The sequence below is a fragment of the Suncus etruscus genome, chromosome 4 (genome assembly GCF_024139225.1).
Source record: "Suncus etruscus isolate mSunEtr1 chromosome 4, mSunEtr1.pri.cur, whole genome shotgun sequence".
Taxonomy (NCBI): Eukaryota; Metazoa; Chordata; class Mammalia; order Eulipotyphla; family Soricidae; genus Suncus; species Suncus etruscus.
In genome coordinates this window covers 138,277,289-138,299,952 of record NC_064851.1, presented here as the reverse complement: position 1 = coordinate 138,299,952, position 22,664 = coordinate 138,277,289, and the positions used below count along the sequence as shown (strand labels likewise).

Below are 22,664 nucleotides of genomic sequence, written 5' to 3'. Positions count from 1 at the left end.
TATTTATGCCACAGATACATGACTGTCATAGGGAAAAGTTAAGTTGGGTTAATACAGGTACTTCACCCTGATAGTAAATATATTAGCAAGAGGTATTATAGAAATCCATGTTGTTTTGGTTATTACATGAAACAGAAGCTGCAGTCCCATTTGTTCATCTTGTTTCTGTTTGCTTGGCCAGAGACTCTGATTCCTTAAAGATACCTCTAGCTTCAATACTATAAAGAGTTTTACTTATGTTTTTCTCAGTGTAACTTATGAATCCAGGTCTGATATCAAGGTCTTAACTCCATTTTGATTTAAGTTTTGTTCATAGTGTTAGAGAGATTTAGTTCATTTCTTATGCATGTGGCTGGCCAGTTTTCACAACACCACTTGTTAAAGAGGCTTTCCTTGCTCCACTTCATACTTTTTTACTCCTTTAAAAATATTATTGAGGGGCCGGAGAGATAGCATGGAGGTAAGGCGTTTGCCTTTCATGCAGAAGGTTATCGGTTTGAATCCTGGCATCCCATGTGGTCCCCCGAGCCTGCCAGGAGTGATTTCTGAGCGTAAAGCCAGGAGTAACCCCTGAGCACCACCGGGTGTGACCCAAAAACCAAAAAAAAAAATTATATATATATATATATATATATATTATATATATTATTGAATCAGTGTGAATTACAAAGTAATAAAATAATTCATGATTGAGTCCCAGGGGTGTAAAATACCAATCCCTTCACCCTTGTCCACTTACCTCCACCAATGTCCCCAATTTCCCTCCTGCCAACCCCACCTGTCTCTCTGTACACACTAATTTTTCCTTTTAGTCACTGTAGTTTACAATACTGTTACTGTTATGTATATCACTTTACCATTTTTTAGAATAATTTTTGCTCCTCCATTGAACATTAGCTGTCCATATACCTGAGGATCTGTCTCTGGATTTTCAATTCTAGTCCACTGGTCTGAGAGTCTGTCCTTATTGCAGTACCATGCTGTTCTAATTACTACAGTTTTGCAGTAAACTTTGAACAGAGTTTGAGGAGAGTAATGTCTCCTATCTTCTATTCCTCTAAGATTGTTTTGGCTACTGGAGGTAGGGGAAATTATAAATTTAAAAATTAATCTTGTGGGCCAGAGTGGTGGTGCAACGGTGGGGCATTTGCCTTGCACACAGCTGACCTAGGACAGACTGTGGTTCAATTCCCCCAGTGACCCATGTGGTCTCCCATACAATTTCTGAGCACAGAGCCAGGAGTAACTCTTGAGCGCCACCAGGTGTAGCTCAAAAAAAATTGAAAAAAATTAATCATGAGTGTATTTCATTTATTTTCAGCACATATTTAGATAATTTTCAATGTTATTTAATTTATATAATTAAACTAGTTCTGTATTTTACAGTCTTCCCTTGATCTACCAAGTTAAATAATATGAAGAGCTTCCACAGTTTTTTATTTTGTTCTCTCATATCATTTGGTCCCTAATGACCTTTTTTGTCCTTACCACGTTATTTCTGTGTTACTATTTAGCTTTTCTATTGAAAGTAAGGACATAGAAGCATGAAAATTAATAACCCACGCATCAAACAATTTGCTGTGCTTACTCAGAATGACCAATTGAGATTAGCTAGAAACCTTAGTCTTCAATACTATTTTCAAAAAGTGTTGCTTCAGTGATTGAAGAGAGCAAGCATAAGAGGTAATCAGTTTGAAAGCAAGATAACTAAGTTAACGTTTCTTTAAAAGTCAGATGCCATCTATGCATTGCAGGGCAGAGTATTACTAAAATTTCCTTAAATAAAAATTCATGATGCATTCAGATTTTATGGGGTTACTTTGACTATGTTTGAATTTGTATCTTCATAATGACAAAGGTTCTTAAGTTATATTTTTAAACCATAATATACTATTTTTAGAAAATTATAATTCATCATCCTGAATATACTTATGTTAAATTTATGAAACTGTACTATACTATCATAAAAAAGTATACTTTACACCTAGTTTTAGGAAAATGCATTGTGCGAGCTTTTTTGGTCACTGTGGCACTTTGGTAAAGGGATGTGCAATTATAACAGTTTATATCAATTTTTTTTATTTTCAGGAATTACTTTTACTAGGCTTTAGATTAAAGATCAAATCCAAGTTAGGACTGGCAATTGTTTTTTATGCTAGATGTTCCTATTTTTCTAATTAAATTGGAAATCTGATTTGAAACTGTTTTGCAGTGAGTGCTTCTTCCTAATCTTAAAAACCTTCCATTCTAACCTTAAAAAACTTTCATTTAAGGAACATTATAAAGTATCCAGTGGATACAAGAAAAGCATTTAAGGTGTAAAGCAATTTAGTCTGGTGCCTGACATTCGTAATTCTTTTGACCAAAATAATTGAATTTCTAAACAAACATTTTATTGGTTATAGTCAGTTGAGCAGTGGGTGTGTGTGTGTATATATATATATATATATATATATATATATATATATATATATATATCACCAGAATTTATCAGAAGATCTGGATCTGACAAATACTCAACTGTGCTTAATATACTCTGCTTTCAAAAAGAAATGACAACAAGAAATAGAGTTCCCTTTGATCATTACTATAATATGAACTTTTATTAGGTTTCTAGTATTTACTGTGATACATCCCTGATAGTATAAGCAAAATGAAAACAAATATAATTGCTTTAATTTCAAATATTGATATCAAACATGCATAAACTATTGCAATAAAATATTCTTTGTGCCTGCGTTTGAAGAATTTATCTTAGCATGTCTGTGTCCTTTTTCATTTAATGCTGCACAATCATTTAAAATGTGATAATAACAGAATAGATGCATGAACTATGTGATGGCTTTGTTTGCCATGGAACTAAATATTCTATTGAAGATTTTAGGAGTGTTAGATGTTGTGTATTATGACATAAACTAGATTGTTCACTAGGAACAACTTGTCAGTCATATGTACAGCTCTTGGAAATTGTCCCCTTCCTCTTTCCTCACAAAATAAACTTAGAATCTGTAATTCTGTTTTATAATTTTAAGCTGCTAATTATTGAAAATATCTAATATGGATTAAAATATGAAATTTTGCTGACTAGCAGCATACCCTTATAGCATCAAACTTATGATGCTAGATTTCTTATAAAAAGCCTTAAGATGTTTAGTGAAAAATAAATTATATGGAAATGAAGGCACTTTATTACCTTGAACTAGCTATTTGTATAGAATTTGTCTAAATCCCATATTCTTTATCTTTTTATAAATTTATCCTAGTTATGTGTTTTTCTAAAACTTCTTAAAAGGTAATAACTAAGACTTCAGCTCAGCAAAAAAATGAGATTGTCTACTATAAGCAATTAATAATACAGAAATAAAACAAAAGTAACAAAAGTCAATGTAATCATTGCAAAACTGTTAGTCCAATTAGTCGACAATCCTTTAAGGTTAAAAATGTAAAATTTGTGGTGTTTTCTCCAAAAAGTTTTAGACAGCTTATTTAAGCTTTATTTTAATTAGTACTACTTCTATTAAAATGTTAATCAAGGGAGAAGCAATCAACACTAATTTTGGTTTTGTTGATTTTTTTATGCAATCCTAAAACATTAGGAAACCAGTTTTATTTCTTATACTCTTGTCAGATATATCTTCTAAATTATCTCACTTAAATCAGTCATGTGAACATGTTTTTCTAGTAGTTTCATAGGGTTTGATTTATCAAAATAAAAGCAAAGAATAATTTTTTTAATTTTGAGTTGTTAAAAGTTACATATTTCTGACATTTATATACTAAGCTAGCTTTTATCTCAAAATATTTTTCACTAAAGAACATTTCAAAGGGAACAAACTTGCTTTTTTTATATATGGGGCATTAGTTTAAGGAAAAAAAGTTTTTTTCTTCTAAGTTCACTATCACTCATTCTTTTCAGTGGTGGCCATTTTTCTACCAGTAATTGAAAATATTTTACTAAGTGTAAATGCTGCTTCATAGAAGTTGTCATTAATACATGGTACAGAAATTAGTCAAGATCATCAGAAGCCTTCTGTTACGAAGGAAAAACTAAAGATAAATTTCCATGTCAATTATTTGATTTGTTTCATTGTTTTCTTTTGAAAATAATAAATAATACCTATTAACCCAAAGGTGTATTAATGTCATGGCATGAACAATCTATTATGTAGCTCTATTGAGTATTTTGTGATGCTGAATAACAGTTTTCTCAAATCTCTGTGATCCTAGTATTTACCATAGATTTGTCTCATGTTAGATTGTTATTATGAAAGATGTTGGTCCTAGTGAGATGTTCTAAAACTGGGAAAGCAAATAGATGCATATGCATGTATTTCAAATATAGAAATGGTGAATTGTAAACTTACCATATAGTTCTGATTCTATTTTCAAAAATGTTTTTGCTGTTAAATATATACAACATGAAATTGCTGCCGTACTGTGAGTACTTTTCCTGAATGACCCTGTTATCACTATTACAGAATTAGAAGTTGGGCAGATGCATGATTGATTCATGTGTCTGCATAGATGCTTCAAGGTATATTCTTCTCTTGGTGAGTAAAAATATTTTTCCTTGACATCAATGCATTGAGATCTGAATATACCTGTATCTATCCCTCTAGTTTTATTCACATTTCTTATGCTGTATTTTCTACCATGCAAAAATTGGTCAAAACACAACTTAAAATTGAGGGTTCGTTACATGCTTTCTAATAGAAAGGTTTTCAGTATTATTCATTATGGGTTAAACTGTGAAAATACTAAAACTCCTTTAAGATTGCAAATGTGCTAAATTTAAATTAATATTTTCTCTTTAGCTCACAAATTACCCTAAATCCAGAGAGAATATCAACCCTTTTCAATGTTGTCAAATCCAACATAAGGAACAGCCTTTTGCCACCACAAAAACAGTTGAGGAATAAGGAATAAATCTCTCATGTTATACTTCAGAATAAAGGCATTTGGTGAAAGAAATAAACCGAAGCTCATCATGAATGCAAGGCTTTTGTACTTGACATTCGTCCACCCGGAAAGGAAGACAGTTATCAACACCATTGGCATCATTTTCAAACTGATCTTATGTGCAGTATCTTCTACCACATCGGAGTACATCTTGACTCTTATCAGGTTTTCCTTTTGTTTTCAATTCATCAAATCTTTTTATTAAAAAAGAGAGAAATCACTTGTTAGCATTGAGGTGAAACTATATAGATTTGAAAATACTTTCTTAAGAGATCATGTAACTATTCAACTCTGAATTTAAAAGTAGAGGAGGAGGGATCATTTCAACCCACTGCCTCTGACAATAAACACATTTTTAAATCTGTAACTGCTTTAGTGTTAACAGGGTACAAAGTGTTTTCTGTCCTGTATTGTATTTAAAAGGTTTTCATTATTGGTGATTGTATTGTACTGTATGAAAACAAATCATAAATTGCCTTGTATTGTTTTATGAGAGACCAAACCACATATACTTCAGTTTTCATGTTCCAAGTTCTTCAGTGATGCATGTTAACAGTTAGGTCCTAAAATTCTGTGGTGCTAATTCTCCCATATCCAATGGTGCTTTTGTGGATGCTAACTGCACACATGCTGAACAAAGCTTGAAGTTTCAACTCTCCTTTCTTCTTCTTCTTGTTTATATGAAGTAAAATAAAACAACTTGAATTTGTCTCAAAGTATCATTGACAATCTAATAAACTGGTTTATATGTGTGATTACTTTGGCTTCTTAATTATTTTTTAGAAAGCAGGGAAGTTCTAGAGGGCCTCATAACTGCCAATGATCTTCGGGTTTATATTTGTTTCTTGCATTATCTTCATTTGTACCTCCCAAATGTGTGATATCTTGGGAATTTCAATTCTGACTGCTTGGATTTCTAAAATCCAGTTAGAGTGGATCTATAAAAGTAGACCTATTAGGACTGGAAATAAATATGTTGAGATGATTTAAAAAATGTGTAAGTAGAACTCTATTTATAAATTTATTAGTAAAGTTTTCTGTCAAATCACGAGATTACATTTGCATTGAAGAAAGTATGCTCTTAAGACTTTGTTGGCAACTCAAATGACATAAAAGATGCAGTGGCTAATAGTTTAAGTAGAGTTTACACTCCAGGATCCAAGGAAACAATACAGGAAGGGTTAAGGTGCTTACCTTGCATGACTTTGGTCAATCCCTGACAATGCCTATAATCTCTAGATGTAGTTCACAAGCACTATCAGGAATTCTTTATTCTTTGAATAAAGAATCAGGAGTAAGTTCTATTGGATGATATATAAACCAATAAATAAATAAATAAATAAATAAATAAATAAATAAATAAAATGTTCCACTCCACCTGTAAAAAAAAAAATGAAGACAAGAAGTGCAAATTGGGTTTTCCCAGAACAAACTGATACTACCAGATACCAGAATATCATAACTAAACCCATGAAGTTCATTTACTGGACTTTTACATTTCACATCTGCCCAAAGAATTCCAATGCTTGAACACATGATGCTGTCCTTCCATGAATGTATAGAACTCTATATTACTGTAGTATAAGAATTTTCATTCCAAGTGGGTCTTTTATTTGTTTTGATGCAAGGGATCAAAAAAGGGCCTCTCCACTTGAATCATATTCCCAGATACTCCCCAGATATGTCCCTTGGATATTAGCAGCAACTCCTTCATGAAACACTTCTGAAAGATCCAAATGTTCTCTTCCAAGGCGCATCTGTTTGAATAAACCATAAAATTCCATGTCCACAACACTACACATAATCTCCCAATACAAGCTCCTATAGTCTGTAGTATAGACTGTGGTACCTAGGACTTAAACTTTTTTCAAAATATAATGTTCACCCTCATGAAAGACTTAATGAAATCCGATTCATGAAGATAAAAGCACTGTAAGTAACAGTGCGGACCCTCAGTTTTTTGCTTTTTAGAAGCATAGTCTTGTTTGTTCTTTGTGGGTGAATGCAGACAAGGTTCCTTTTAAACAAGATCATAAAGAAAACATCATGAGGCCTGAGGAGCACATGCCTTGTATGCTAAGCCCTGAGATTGTTTCCAGGCACAAAATGCCCCATGACCTCCACTGGTAACCACTGAATGCCTCCAGGCTCTAAGCCACAGGGCATCATCAGACCTGAGCCCCAAATCATTAGGCCCACATTGCATCATTTTATCATATAATCTTATATCAATATCATTAATTATAATTATTACTAATCACTTATTATTATTCTGAAAATAGCATTTACAAAATTCACAAATAGTTTGGGGAGATAGTTCAAGCTATCATGAGCACCTGCCTAATTAGATCCCTGCACCTCACAGATATTGCTGGGTGCAGTCCTAGGGATATAGAAACACCACTAGTTCAACGACCAAACTGTCATCAAGCTTGCCAAGAGTGGGCCAAGGTCTCCCTTCCTTTCAAAGCTGCTATGACAGGCTTCTAAATGTTAAAAAAAAAAAAATTAAGCTAGGCCTAGAAAGATAGCAAAGGGACTGAGATATGATATGCGCTTTGCCTGGAGAAGTCCCAGGTTCAATCCCTGACACTACATGGTCCCCCTGAACACCTCTGAGAACAATCTCTAAGCAACACTCGGAATAAGCCCCCAACATTTAATTTAAAAAAAAGTTTCAAACACAATACTCCTCAATATGACTCTTTTTGATGGAGAAGTTGAGAATATTTTGAGCAAAGAGTAGCAAGTAATAGTAGCAAGTAGCAAGTCGCCTTTGTTTCTCTCAGCACAACTATCAGTGAGTGGATCGTGGTGTTCTTAACTCCATTGAAAGGAATGGATCAGAGATAGCTCTAGAATCTTTCTCTTCTCTGCACTCCTGGCAGTTGACTAAATTGACTTTTTGTTTTGTTTTGTTTTGGGGTTACACCTGGCAGTGCTCAGGGGTTACTCCTGGTTCTCTGCTCAGAAATCACTCCTGGCGGGCACGGGGGACCATATGAGATGCCGGGATTCATGCAAGGCAAATACTCTACTGCTGTGCTATCTCTCCGGCCCCTAAATTGACGTTTTTATCTCTGTTTTAGACCCCAGCATATAAACAAGCCAACTGTGAAATAAACATCAAGCTAAGACTATATGCAAGAGATTAGGGTAAATGCAGAGGAAGAACATTAAAATTTAAGTCTGACCCCATGAAGAAAAAGAAAGTGAGAACTAAGAAAGAAGACTATTTGAGAGCTACTTCTTTCTTTCCAAGAAATAAATTAGTTCTCAAGTGGATGGATTTAAAACTAAGCAGGTGGTCCAGGGCCCATTAGGCTCTCTGAGATAGGAAATATGAGAGTAGTATTTTCCTGGTAACCACAAACTCCTGCTTACATTGCAAAAATTTAACCTATCCACCTAAGTTGAGGATCAGCTTATATTTCTGTGTCCAGAACTCGGGAAAAGGGACATTAATCAAATGAAGCATTACCCCTGATCTCAGGTAATTACACACTTCAAGGACCGTGGCTGCTACAGAAGTCTACTACTCTGCGGTTTCAGTGGGGCAAGGATATGCCAAGAGGAACCTGATTGGATCACGTAGTTTTCATACTTTCCCACTTTCTTTCCTATCCCCATTGTTTAAAGCAGCATGATCAAAGCTGATTATTTAAAGCAGCATGATCAGGACTGATTGTTTCACATTGTAAAATCACCCCACGCACCATATCTTTAACCCCTGTCTGAATCAGGGTCATGCATGAAATAATCCAAACCAGGCTGAGGGTGAAATTATGTAGTCTGGCAGTTTTATGCCTAGTATGGAGAGCAAGCTGAACTGCTGAAACCACCGTTTTTGTTGAGTACAGACACATCCCTCAATGGGGCAGTAAGGACAGATAGCTCAGTCTATCCTGAGCCGGTCCCACTCAGCTTTACAAGTAAGACAATCTCTGTTTTGGGGTAATACAAGTTATAAACAAACATACAAAGGAACCAGGGGCGATCTTTGTTTTAGGTAAAATAAGTTGTAACCTAACACCAGACCATACAATGACTCTCAACCTAACCTGTTCATTTCTAGGCAAAGGAGTTCAATGGGCTTTGAAGTAGCTGTACCTTGTTCAATGAATCTTAACTGTGTCTCCTAGCATAAACATTCCCCTGTAATGCCCAATGCAATATGAAACAGGAAGCACAAACTCCCCCAGTAGGTGGTACATGAGGCCACCCCTACTTTGATTTCTTGATTCTCAGATTCATGCAGTGTTCCTGTTGAATGCACAGGGCTAAAGCCAAGTCTGTGGTTTAATGCCTGAACTATATACTGAAGGGTAGCTACCTTCTACTTGCAGAAAATGCTTCATTCAATGTGATCCTTCAGCTGTGCCTTTAGAAAGCTGTTCCTGCATTCTGTAAAGCTGACTACTTTGAGATGATGTAATAGTCATAAGTGTCCTTCCACTTTCCATGTGAAGTGATTCCCCAAGTGACTGCATCTGTGTCCATAAACAAGGAGACTCTATGCATGTTTCTACCATGTTCTGAGTTAGTGACATTATGACTCATATCATTTGGTTTATGTCTTGGTTCTTTAAAATCCCTTCTATGGTGCAAGCCTTCTGGGGATATTAACCTGTGTAAAAAATTTATACCAGGTTGACAAATACAACCTAAGCCTAGTCTCTACCATAATTCTCTGACCCAGTTTTTTAGGCCCCTCGCCAGGTTATCAGGCCAACACTGCCAGAAGTATTACTTCTATCATATCAAGTGAATGAGCAGGTGCACATCTTTCAACTCTGCCCACTGCCAAGATTTCCCTTCTGTATTGATCTTTTAAAGCCAAGCTCCCCATCTCTATTCTGACCTTTTACCCACAGAGCCTACGTACTATATCCACAAACCATGGCCATTGAGGTAAGGAAGGAAGATATATCACTTCGGTTAAGGTTATGAAGGGGCTTCAGGAGGTCTCTGCATACAAGATACTCATGGTCTCTAGTCCCATTCTGACTTATCTGGATAAGTCATTCCCATCTAATGAAAAACGAACATTATATCTGAATTCAAATGTGGGCCCAATGCTTTTGAAAGCCAAACACTAATACACTTTGAACCTTTATTTGCTGTCCAGTGTAGAGGCAGGAACAGAGCCTCAAATCTACCTCCCAATACAAACAGAATTTGGAAATTCTTACAAAGTTTAAGGGAAGGGAAATGAAGCCTTAGGACTTGGTTGGTTAGATTTTAAAAAGAAGATAAATGTCAGAATGCCCTTACATGATTTTTCTTCTCTCCAGTTCATGTGCAAATATGGAGGTCTTAGTATAATTGAGCCTGCAAGGCATTTTTAGTGTGAAATCTCAGAATACAGTCAGTCTTTTGTTCTCTTTTCTTGAGCTTGAGCTAGTGAGATGGGTCTGGGATTCTCCACTCCATCCTCATCTCTGGGGAAACTTCAGACAGTTTCACTGCTTCAGCAAAATCATTACATTATTTCTCAACTCGACTTTGTCAGACATGTGAATTCTAGCCAAAGGTGAACAAAGTTGCTGTAGGGGAAATTTTGGTCAAAGTAGAAGAGTTATGTTTTGCCTGTGCAACTTTATGAGTTTGATGGTTCAAGAAAACCCAGGTAATACTGGACAGCTATACTCACCATCTACAATCATCATCTATAGCCATAATTTTCACTAGATCCAGAAACACTCTGAGAGCTATTTCTCAGAAACTGTCTACATCTGCTGCTAGACTTGGTCTTATTCTAAATCCCAGAGATTCAGATTGGGGCTTGACAAAATCATAAATTTTTCCAATTTTTCTCAAAATTGACACTTCCAAAGCATACAGGATCTGCCCAATCCTAAGGGGCCAGTGCTTTTTTCCCCCATTACTTTTCTCCTTTGAGCTCCTCTCAGAGCAGGCAGTTGTCTATGTCACAATAGACAAAGAGCAACTTTCCTGTCTTAGCATGTGTTGTCTCCCCAGCCTCACAAAACAAAGCAGAGTGCTGAGCTTTATATCTTAGAGAAGCAAAAGATATACCAGAGATTTTGTTTGTTTGTTTTAACTTTAGAAATGATACTCCTGACCCTTGTACCCCTAAAAACTTCACTGAGGTGTCAGTTTTTCAATATTTTTTAATCTGTTTTCTGTTGTTGTTGTTTGTTTTTTAGTCTTTGGGCTGTGACCAGCAGCACTCAGGAGTTATTCTTGGCTCTGCACTCAAGAATCACTCCTGGGGGGCAGGGCCAGAGCAATAGCGCTAGGGGTAAGGCGTCTGTCTTGCCCAAGCTAGCCTAGGACAGACCATGGTCAATCCCCTGGAGTCCCATATGGTCCCCCAAGTGAAAGAAGGAAGGAAGGAAGGAAGGAAGGAAGGAAGGAAGGAAGGAAGGAAGGAAGGAAGGAAGGAAGGAAGGAAGGGAGGGAGGGAGGGAGGGAGGGAGGGAGGGAGGGAGGGAGGGAGGGACAAGACAGACAAGACAAGAAAAGAAAAAGAATCACTCCTGGGGGCCCAAGAGATAACACAGTGGTAGGGCATTTGCCTTGCACATAGCTGACCCAGAACAGATGGTGGTTCGAATCCCGGCATCCCTTGGTCCTCCAAGCCAGCCAGGAGCAATTTCTGAGTGCAGAGCTAGGAGTAACCCCTGAGTGCTGCTCAATGTGACCCAAAAACCAAAAAAAAAAAAAAAAAAAAGAATCACTCCTGGTTGGCTTGGGGTACTATTTGGTATGAGGGGGATTGAACCCGGACTGGCCACATGCAATGTAGGCAACCCGAATTGCCCTACCCACTGTGCTATCGCTCCGGCCCCAAGAATCCAATCTTGAGTTCTCTCTAGTACATGGTAGGAAATTTGCCACAAATAGCAGAGTAGTAGTTAGGGCAGCAAAGACCACTAATGACAATGATAGTTGGAAATGATCACTTGGGACAAAAATTGAGTGCTGACCTGAACAATGGATACCATCTATGGAAACAACCACAATTGTCTTTAACATTCCCAGGATCCAAGCCTCTACCAGAGAAGACCTACCACTGGCTTTGGCATTGACTTACTCCAAAGAGTACTCCCAACACCCAGGCGACTCAGCAACAGTCTGCATACAGAGCAGATCGCTCCGCATTTAATGATATGCCGAAACTAGAGGATGCTCCACATCAGCCTGACATCGACGAAAGAAATACACAGAATCCAGAGTCTTTAAATATAAAAGTCTGATACCAACTATAGCTAAAATGTGAAAAAGCTTCACCGGGACCTTGAGAATGACTGGAGTTGGATAGACTGGTATGCCTGGAACCCAGAGTCTGTCTTATGCCAATAAATTTCTGGGGTGAGGCCTTTTTGTAATCAGGTCAAGGATTTTTTTTTCCATTTTCTCCATTTTTCTGGACCTATGCAAACATTGGCGATTGCCACTATCACACCTTTACTATATTTTTTTACTCTTATCCTTTAAGGAAAAAAAATACAACTTACTGAACTTAAAAACAAATTACTGTAGTAGAATGCCTGTCTCGAATACAGGCAGGGGATGGGAAGGGAGGAGGGGGTAATGTTGCACTGGTGAAGGGGTGTGTTCTGGTTATGACTGTAACCCAAATATGATCATGTTACTTAAATAGAAAAATATATTTAATAAAATAAATAAATAAATAAATTGAGTGCTGAAAGGAAATTGAGTGATATACATGATACCCCTTCAATAATAATATTACAAATCACTGCATATAAAAAGGAGAAAAAGTAAAGGGGAGGGGAAGAGTTGAGAAGAAAAATGTCTGCTCCAGAAGCAAGCAGGAGAGGAGGGTGGGAAGTAAACTGGGGACAACAATGTGTACTGGTGAAGGGTATTGTACATAGTATGACAAAATCATGAACAACTTTGCAACTATGACCAAAAAAAAAAAAAACTATATTAAGAACAACTTTTTAATACTGGTGTTTAAAAGTAATTAAAAATAAATATTTCGGGGTCGGAGAGATAGAATGGAGGTAAGGCGTTTGCCTTTCATGCAGAAAGTCATCGGTTCGAATCCCGGCGTCCCATATGGTCCCCCGTGCCTGCCAGGAGCAACTTCTGAGCCTGGAGTCAGGAATAATCCCTGAGCACTGCCAGGTGTGACCCAAAAACCACAAAAATAAATAAATAAATAAATAAATAAATATTTCATTGCCGGAGAGATAGCATGGAGGTAGGGTGTTTGCCTTGCATGCAGAAGGACAGTGGTTCAAATTCTGGCATCCCATATGGTCCCCTGAGCCTTCCAGGAGCGATTTCTTTTTATTTTTTAATTTATTTTATTTCTTTTGAATCATATATATATATTTTGGTTTTTGGGTCACACTCGACAGCGCTCAGGGATTACTCCTGGCTCTATGCTCAGAAATGACTCCTGGCAGGCGCAGGGGACCATATGGGATGCCGGGATTTGAACCACTGACCTCCTGCATGCAAGGTAAACACCTTAGCTCCATGCTATCTCTCTGGCCCCCATGAGCGATTTCTGAGCATAGAGCCAGGAGTAACTCGAGCGCTGCCAGATGTGACCCAAAAACAAACAAATAAATAAATGTTTATTTATTTTTAAATCTTGGATCTTCAGAAAAGTTAAACCCTTTATCAAAGGTTTTTATCCAAGTACTCTCAAAGTAGAGTCCAAAGCTTCTATCAACAATATGCCTAGTTCTGTAGCTCTTGTCATTGCTAGATCTATTATCTCTCTTTTAATCTTTCCCAGCTTTTACTGGCCCATATTAAACTGGGACTCAACCTTTTTTTTTTCTTTTTTGTTTTTGTGACATGCCTTGTGATGTTCAGGGGTTACTCCTGGCTCTGTACTCAGAAGTTACCATGTCTTTCCCTTTATAAGACACATCTGACTTGGGGCCGGGAAGGTGGCGCTAGAGGTAAGGTGTCTGCCTTGCAAGCGCTAGCGTAGGACGGACCACGGTTCGATCCCCTGGCGTCCCATATGGTCCCCCCTAAGCCAGGGGTGATTTCTGAGCGCATAGCCAGGAGTAACCCCTGAGCATCAAACGGGTGTGGCCCAAAAAAAACAAAAAAAAAAAAAGAAGACACATCTGACTCGAGACACACATAGTTTTTAGATGAGGAAAACAAGAAAAAATAAAAGTTGCAGCAGTGATCAAATAGTCTTAAGCTCTATATGTGATGGTGAAAGTGCATTAACATGATTGCTCATACTATGTGGTATGTCTGCACAATAAAGGGAGCATAACACTTACCCCCATCTTTTGGTGGTGGGAGAGTGCATCTTATGGTACAAAAAATACGGTACTCCTGGAAGTGCTTGGGAACCATAAGAGATGCCAGGGATCTAACCCAAATTGGGTGCATGCAAGATGATACTACTGTACTCTCACTCCAGCCCAGCAGTCCTCAAGGAAATGAGAGCAGCCACTAACAGTGCCGATATCTCTGGCAAAAGGGAAGTCTCTGTAGATATCCAGATATCCTATCTCTGATGCTTGAAAGTCAGACTTCCTGCGAGTCTAAATAATTTAATGGTAGTAGATCTAGGCAGGAAGAATCAAGCAGAGAGAATATACTGAAGGGCCCATTAGTCTTCAGCCTCCTCCCACTGCCCCATTTGGTAATTAGATTCTCTATCCCAGAAAATCCCCAAACTGCAAGGAGAGGAGGTTCAAACTATATTTGTACAATCAGCACTATGACCTTAACACAGATTTTTTAAAGGTTAGGGCCAGAGAGATAGTGCAATGGGTAGAGATGCTTGCTCTGCATGTGGCAGACCTGGGTTTGATTACCAGCATCCTATAATATTGTTCTCCAAGCACTACCACAAGTAATTCCTGAGTGCAAAGCTGGGAGTAATCCCTGAATATCAATAGGGTGTGGTCCCAAATCAAAAACAAAAATAAAAAAATTTTGTTGACGAAGCTTCCAGCACCTACAAATCTCTGAAATTTTATTTTCTCTTCAACCTGTTCAACTCTATACCCTCACACAAATCAAAGCTGAGGGCCTCTTTGTCAGCTAGCTGCCCAAAAAAGACCCTCTGGCTCTTATGCTTGGCCATCTACAGCTTGTTAAAGTCTCTGAGCTTGTCTTTATCCCTCTGCATCAATAAAGCTTAGTTGAATCAGCCAGCTCTGCTCTCTTTGAGGACATTGCTCTCTTTCAAATGCCTGAATCATCTCTCTTGTAACAGCATTTTCCTCCTGATATTTCCCCAGGTCTGCACCAGTGAAATAAATCTTCAGTGTCTGAATCATTGCACAGAGCTGGGCACTATATGTGCCTCCACCAGTTTTCCAGACTAACATCCTCTGTTCCGTGTATGACAAGTAGGTCAGTCTACACGTCTACTTTTCTGGAATTATTCATGGTACTTCTAGTGTTAGTACAGTAGCAGGTTTAGATGCATAAGCAAATTATTAGAGCAATGGCTGGTGAGGGAAAATGGAAGGAGGAGATCTGGAGAGTGTTGGCCTATGCAGATTTTATCCCTAAGAAAAAACACTGTAATATGTATGTATTCATGGAAGTTCAGGCAATGCCACTGGGAGTCCTGATTCCAAAGGTACCCTGTAGGGGAGTCCATGTCTTTCAAAGGTCAACCTCCCTTTGTATCCTGGCCACAAAGGAGCTGTGATTGAGAAAACTCCTGGGGAAATGGGCCCTTGTCCAGAATGCCATAATGGAAATCAGAGTAGCTGGCGCCTTTAATTCATTATCCTTGGGCAGCCATGAGTAGGTATATTTTCATGGCTATTACTTCATCACCTGAAAGCAACTGTGATCACAAAAAGCTCATCTCAGCCACTGGGGAAAAAGTTATAATTTGGGGTCCAAAGAGATAGTACATCGGGTAAGGTGCTTGTCTGGTACATGATTGATCTACATTTAATCTCTGACACCCCATATGATCACCTGAGTCCAGCCAGGAGGATCCTGAGCACAGATACAGGAGAAAGCCCTGAACACTGCCAGGTTTGGGCAAATAATAAATAAGAATAGAAAAAAGGCTTTAATTTGCACTATCATAGTCTGTAATAGTATTGAAGGCATTTTATAGTTGCAGAATACTATACTTAATTAAATATTATGCATATTTGGCTCAGTTTGAGAGCTTTTTTTTTTTTTTTTTTGGCTTTGGGCCACACCCGGTAATGCTCAGGGGTTACCCCTGGCTTGGGGGACCATACAGGAATTGGCGGCGTTAATCGTCCTAGGTTAACTTGGGCAAGGTCAATGCCTTACCCCTTTTACCACTGCTCCAGCCCCAGTTTGAGAGAGCTTTAATTCTGATACTTAAATTCAAAATGGCAGAGGAATTAGTTAATTGACACCTGACCTGACAACAAATAAAAAACTGAAAAGTAATATAATTATGAGTTCTCTGATAGCCAAGCATGTAGAAAACCTGAATTTGAGTCCCAGCACCTCATAGTCCTTCAAGCACCATGAGATATGACCTATAGGAGAACAGCCAGGAATAGCCCCAAACACCATTGTGACCCCCCAAACAAACAAAACTATATATACACAAATACACATACATAACTCAAAATTTCATTGCAAAGAAAGGAAACTACTAACCTACTTTCTATCAATATACATGTTTGCATTTTCTAGAATTTTTATTTGAATTAAGGCAAATAGTAGATACTCCTTTTTGATTATTTTTCCTTATTTTTCTCAGAATAATTATTTTGAGATCTATCCAAGTTGTTCTGTGTATCAACAATGTGTTCCATTTTATTGTTATACAGTATTCCAAGGTATGCCTATACTACTGTTTTATTTATTAATTTTTGGAGGAAATTAGTTTTTCAGCCTTCAATGCTCTTTGCCTCCAACCTTTAATTCTTTGGGCAGGGGGGTGTTGGGCAACAGCTGGTGGCACTCAGGGTGTATTTCTGGCTCTGCACACAGAAATCACTCCTGGCAGGTTCTGGGGACTATATGGGACACTGGGGATCATACACAGGTTCATCTGAGGTCAGCCACATGCAGGTCAAATGCCCTACTGCTGTGTTATCACTCCTGACCCAGCTTTTAATTCTTTTTTTTTAGCTTTTAATTTTTAACAAATAAAATCCTCTCCAGAAAATTGTGTTCAATTATTATGTACATTTGCTTTTGTTTCTGTTTAGTAAATACCTAGTTATTGAATGACTGAGTCACGTGGTAAGTACGTGTTTCACTTTCTAAAAAATTGCCAAGATATTCTCCAAAGTAATTGCTCTGTTTTATATACCTACAAATTATATTTTCCTACAAATAATTCCTTTGCATCCTCATCAATACTTGGTACAGTCAGTTTTTTTCATTTTTACAATTTGTAAAACTATGCAAGTGTGTGTGTGTTATACAAAGGTTTTGCATTTCAAATTTAATTACTTTCCTCGCCCTTCCCTGTGCTTCTATTTGTTGCTATTGTTGTTGTGATGGCTGGAGACCACACATGTTTATTGGGGTGATCACTGCAGGTGACACATCAGCAGTGCTTGCATCCTTTCTTCATCTCTGGTACTTGCACAGTTTTTAACTGTGCAGTTGTTTCTGGAGCTTACATGTTTTAGTTTGGGTTCTCAGCATGTGCGTGGCTGCAGTGTACTAGAAATCACATGCTTTACTGTGGTACCAAGGACCTTAATTGGCAGCATCACCAGTATCACATTGAGAACAAGTGGGGTCAACTTGTGGCCTTATACCCATGAGAAGGCTCTTGTGAAAGTTATCCCCAACGTCCCTCCTGTATGTATGGTTTTAATTAGCATTTCCCTAGGGACTAATGCTCTTTATCTTTCAGTATACTTACTTATGATATATATGTATAAAATATATCTTGTTTGAAATAATCAAATCTTTGTCCAATTTTAATCTAACATTTGTTAGAACCTAATAAAAAAAAAGAGGCTATTTTAATTACCTTTTGAATTTTAGAACCTAGTGCTTTGATTCACAAACATTTTTTTTCTCCCATATTGTGGCTATTGTCTGTTTCCAAATCTGTTTCTTTCAAAGAGTTGAAGCTATTCACTTTGCTGAATTTAGGCCACAGAGATGAATTAATGAATGGAAACACATGCTTTGCAGCAGGAGGCCAAGTTCAATCCTTAAACCACATGATTTCCTGGGCATCACTGAGTGATCCCTGAACACAGATCTGGAGTAGCCTCCTAACACCACAAAATGGACACCCAAAAGTAAAAACAAGCACAATAATTGCTGAATTAGATAAAGAGATACTACAGTGGATAGAACATTTGCCTTGCATGCAACTGAACCAAGTTAGATCCTCCACATCCCATGTGGTCTCCCAAGTACTTCCTGATGTGAACCCTAAATGCAGAGTTGGAAATAACTCTGAAAATTGCCAAGTGTGGCCCCAAAACAAACAAGATTGCTGAAGGTCATATATAAAGTTTTCTTGCAAATCATACTGTTGCTTTCACATCAAAGAATTCTATGCCTAATTCAAATAAACATTTTATGGCATGTTTTTTCTTCATGAATTGTAGATTTATGCAGTAAATTTGGATTTATGATTCATTTTTAGTAAATTTTAATACAGAACATAAACTGAATCAAATTTTGTTTTGTTTGGTAGAAATTTGATTATTCTAACCTTCAAAAAACCATTTTTGCATCTTTGTTGAAAATTCACTTGTTCATCTATGTGTGGATCAATATCTGGACTCTGTTTTGTCCTATTGATTCACATGTCTATGTCAGTAACAATGCCACACTGTCTTGATGAATAAGACTAAATTAGAAAGTGTTAATTTACTAAAAAATATTTGTATTCTTTAAAAAGTGGTTTTAGCTGTTCTAGGTTTTTCTATTTCTAAATAAATTTGTGAATTTGTTTTCCAATTCCATTAATATGGTCTCCTGAGATATTTTTTATGAGATTGTGTTCAATCTTTGTTCAAACATAATTTGGGGGAGTAATAACATCTTCAAAATATTTAGTCTTCCTAAGAGTTATTTAGTTCTTTAATTTCTCCCATGAATTATAGTTTTTAACTTATAGGCCTTGCATGTTTATTTTCAAATTTGTTAAGTAAGACACAATTTTTTTTTTTTTTTTTTCCCCGCCCGTAAGACACAATTTTAATATTCATATATATCATGTTTTTGCAGTTTATTTTTATTCTTAATTTCTGGTACATAAAAATAAATGTACCTATGGGGACTGGAGAGATAGTACAGTGGGTAAGATTCAAATCACAATATCCCATACAATTTCCTAAGCCTTCTAGGAGTGATTCCTGAGTGCAGAGCCAGGAGTAACTCCTGAGCAACACCAGGCATGGCTCCAAAACCAAAATAAATAAATAAATAAAAATACTGCCCATATTTATGTATACAGTTGACATTTTATCTTTTGTATACTGCTAATAATTTCCTGTGTATTATTGTATATTGTTGGACAATATATATTTAATAGGTAGTAGAATTGGTTCTTTGTTTTACAGGGTAAAATTAGTTAAAATGAGAAAAGGCAAGCAAAATTTCCAAAATGACCTTCCCCCAGAAAACCAGTAAATCAAAAGCATTGTTTTATCCCATAGCAGAAGAGCATATATTAATTTTACTATTAAGATTTAAAAGATGAAGGGCCAGAGCAGTAGCACAGCAGTAGGGCATTTGCTTTGCATGCGGTCAATACAGGTTTGATCCTCCAGTATATGGGAATATGGTCCCTTGAGTCTGCAAGATGAGATCCTGTGTACATATACAGTAGTAACCCCTGAGCACTGACAGATGTGGCCAAAAACAAACTAAGTGGTTTTTGTTTTTGTTTTTGGGTCACACCTGGCAGCACTCAGGGGTTACTCCTGGCTCTATGCTCAGAAATCGCTCCTGGCAGGCTTGGGGGACCATATGGGATGCTGGGATTCGAACCACCGTCCTTCTGCATGCAAGACAAATACCTTACCTCCATGCTATCTCTCCAGCCCCATAAACTAAGATTTAAAAAATGCAAGAATTAGTGACCCACAACATCTCTCTCTTTAATCATCAAATCTGGTTCCTACTGAAATTAGACCAAGGAAAATGACAGTGAACTATCTCAAATTCAACTAGATGATAATCCAAATTGAATCTGGAGTATTAGATTTATTATCTTTGTTAAAGCATATTAATACTGCCTCTGATATCAAGTCATTTCTTTTTATTTTTTCTTTTGTTTTGGGGGCCACACCTGGTGGTACTCAGGTCTTACACTTTCCTCTGCACTCAAGGATCATTTCTGGTGGGCTTGGAGAACCATATGGAGTTTCAAGGATCAAATTCAGGTTAGCCATGTTCAAGACAAGTGTCCTGCCCACGGCCAAGACTGGTCCTCCTTTTGCCTCTATCAGACAGCTAGATGTGAAAGTTCACGTTTTGTTAGACCAGACACCAGCGTATCTTTCCATTCTAGCCATAGGGCTATGTAAGTATTTCTACTCTGTCAAGATACAGTCTAAATCAGTACTGAATTCTGTGGGCTTTTGCAGAAATGCATTTTGGCCCACTTATATAGCAGTAGATTGATAGTAACAGATGTGCAAAAAGTAGAGAGGTGTTGGAGTCCTTGCTTGTATACACAATCAAGACCCTGAGCTGTAAGTCCAGCAAAGGGCCATCACATCTTAGGTCAGAATCAGTGGCCAGTGAAGATGTTGTCTCCAAAGTAAAGAACATGTCCATGTCACTTATACTTTTAACCTGCAACATGGAATTACAAAGCTTAGGAAGGGTCTTCAATTCTGAAGACACTATATTCTACACTTAGAAAAATGCCTTCAGGAGATGTTCTTTATATGACTGAAACCCAACTATAATCATGTCTGTAATCAAGGTGCTCAAATAAAGATATTAAAAAGAAATAAATAAAAAATACAAAGTTCCAAAAATTTAAAAAAGGAAAAAGAAAAATGCCTTTAGTCCCTTTTACTAAGTAACAAAGCCTCCCACTTTGAGTCAAAAGCAATGATTTCTAAAGCAAATCTAGCACCCATTACAAAAAGTCACATTACAATGAGGACTTACAAAAGTCACATCATTAACATCAAGTTGGGTATGGTTCAAGGGTTCATTATAAAACACTATATGCACCTACCTGAAGCTGCTCTTATCATTTACTTAAGTCCAGGGGCTTTAAGTGCCCATTACTAGAGGAGCAGAAAGGAAGATCACACCATGATGAGATGTTTGATGAAATTACAGAGCTGGCTTATGCTGCATGTTTTCTCCTAATTTTCTAATCTTTCTTTCTCCCAGTCCTGTTGCAGGTCAAGACAATTTGGAGGGGTGTCTACACTCATCCCTTCTCTCTAATCAGCTTAATTAGAATTAAAATTAAAAATTGGAAAAATTCTTGTCTCTCAGGACATTACTTCTTTAACTTCTTGATTTATAAGCTTCAAAGCAGAAGGGTGAAAATTTTAAAATTACCTGACAGTTCTCAAAGGAAACCAGAAAGTAAAAGGTTAGAAACACCCACAACCTACCAAGCAGATTGAATGTTCTTTCCTCTGTCCTGACAAAGCATAGTCTCCTTGTAGATTCTGTCTTCTCTACCCTGCCCCACCCCCACAAGGGTTTAAATACTAAAATTTACTGCGTCTTTTCTGAATTCTTCATCTAGGGAAACAGTAATCACGTATTAGTTTAGAGTTTCATATTGAAGTTTGCTTTTCATTTAGCAGAAAACACCCTCTCCTATTATTAGGAAACTACTGTATCATTTATTCATCACATACCCACCGTGTTTTAGACACTATGTTATTTTCTTTCACATAACTGATTTCCTTTAATGTAGCTGTTTGGGGGGGGGTATATTTTATTCATTCATTGTACAACTGGTAGCCAGAGAAAAAAAAAATTCAAGCAGAGAGATGTATCCCTCTTGACTTGCCTTGGTCCTTAACAATGAGCATAGAGGAAATGAAGGATTAATGTAATCAGCTTCGATTTTCTACAGATGGAGCTTTGTTATTTAAATATAATTTATTTCTCTATGCTATAGTTGCTGGTTTTAAAAGATGGTTCCATGATTGAGCTAAAACTAGATTCATAGCATCAGTCATTTAGATTCTCACTTGTTAATTATGCCAGAAAACATTGCACCCTGAGTATAGATTTGAAATCACCGGCCACATTCCAATTTTGTAAAGACATGATATAAACAGTGCATGCCTCACCACTGAGTCATTCTAAATGCAATGCTATGCTTTTACTCCATCAATATTTAAAGTGATATGTATGCCTCGCAAACTTGCTAGAGTTTAAAGGGAAATAAAATAAAAAGACATCCACAAGCATCACTACAATCTAATTTGGGGAGGATGGGTAGAATTTGAGCCACACCCAGAAGTATTCAGGGCTTCTGACTGCTCAGTGATAATCCCTTGTAGTGCTTAAGGGATCAGATGTAGTTAGTGCACAAGATCAGGTTGGTGGCAAATACTTTAAGTATCTCATTGGTCCCAACAACAATATAATCTTTTTTAAAAAAAAAGTAGAGGAGGGGCCAGAGAGATAGCATGGAGGTAAGGCATTTGACTTGCATGCAGAAGGTCGGTGGTTCGAATCCCTACGTCCCATATGGTCCCCCAAGCCAGCCAGGAATGATTTCTGAGCATAGAGCCAGGAGTAACCCCTGAGTGCTGCCGGGTGTGACCCAAAAACCAAAAGCCTAAATAAATAAA

At 37.3% G+C, this 22,664-nt stretch overlaps 1 protein-coding gene across 1 annotated transcript in view; it reads left to right on the top strand.

The window, feature by feature from the left end:
- Positions 1-5,717, top strand: part of PURG (purine rich element binding protein G) — a 34,765-nt gene extending 29,048 nt beyond the window's left edge. Inside the window, exon 2 of the mRNA XM_049772373.1 lies at positions 4,815-5,717. Within this exon, the coding sequence (XP_049628330.1) occupies positions 4,815-4,919 (105 nt within the window). The 3' untranslated portion in view covers positions 4,920-5,717. The remainder of the gene's footprint in view (positions 1-4,814) is intronic.
- The last annotated feature ends 16,947 nt before the right edge of the window (positions 5,718-22,664 follow it).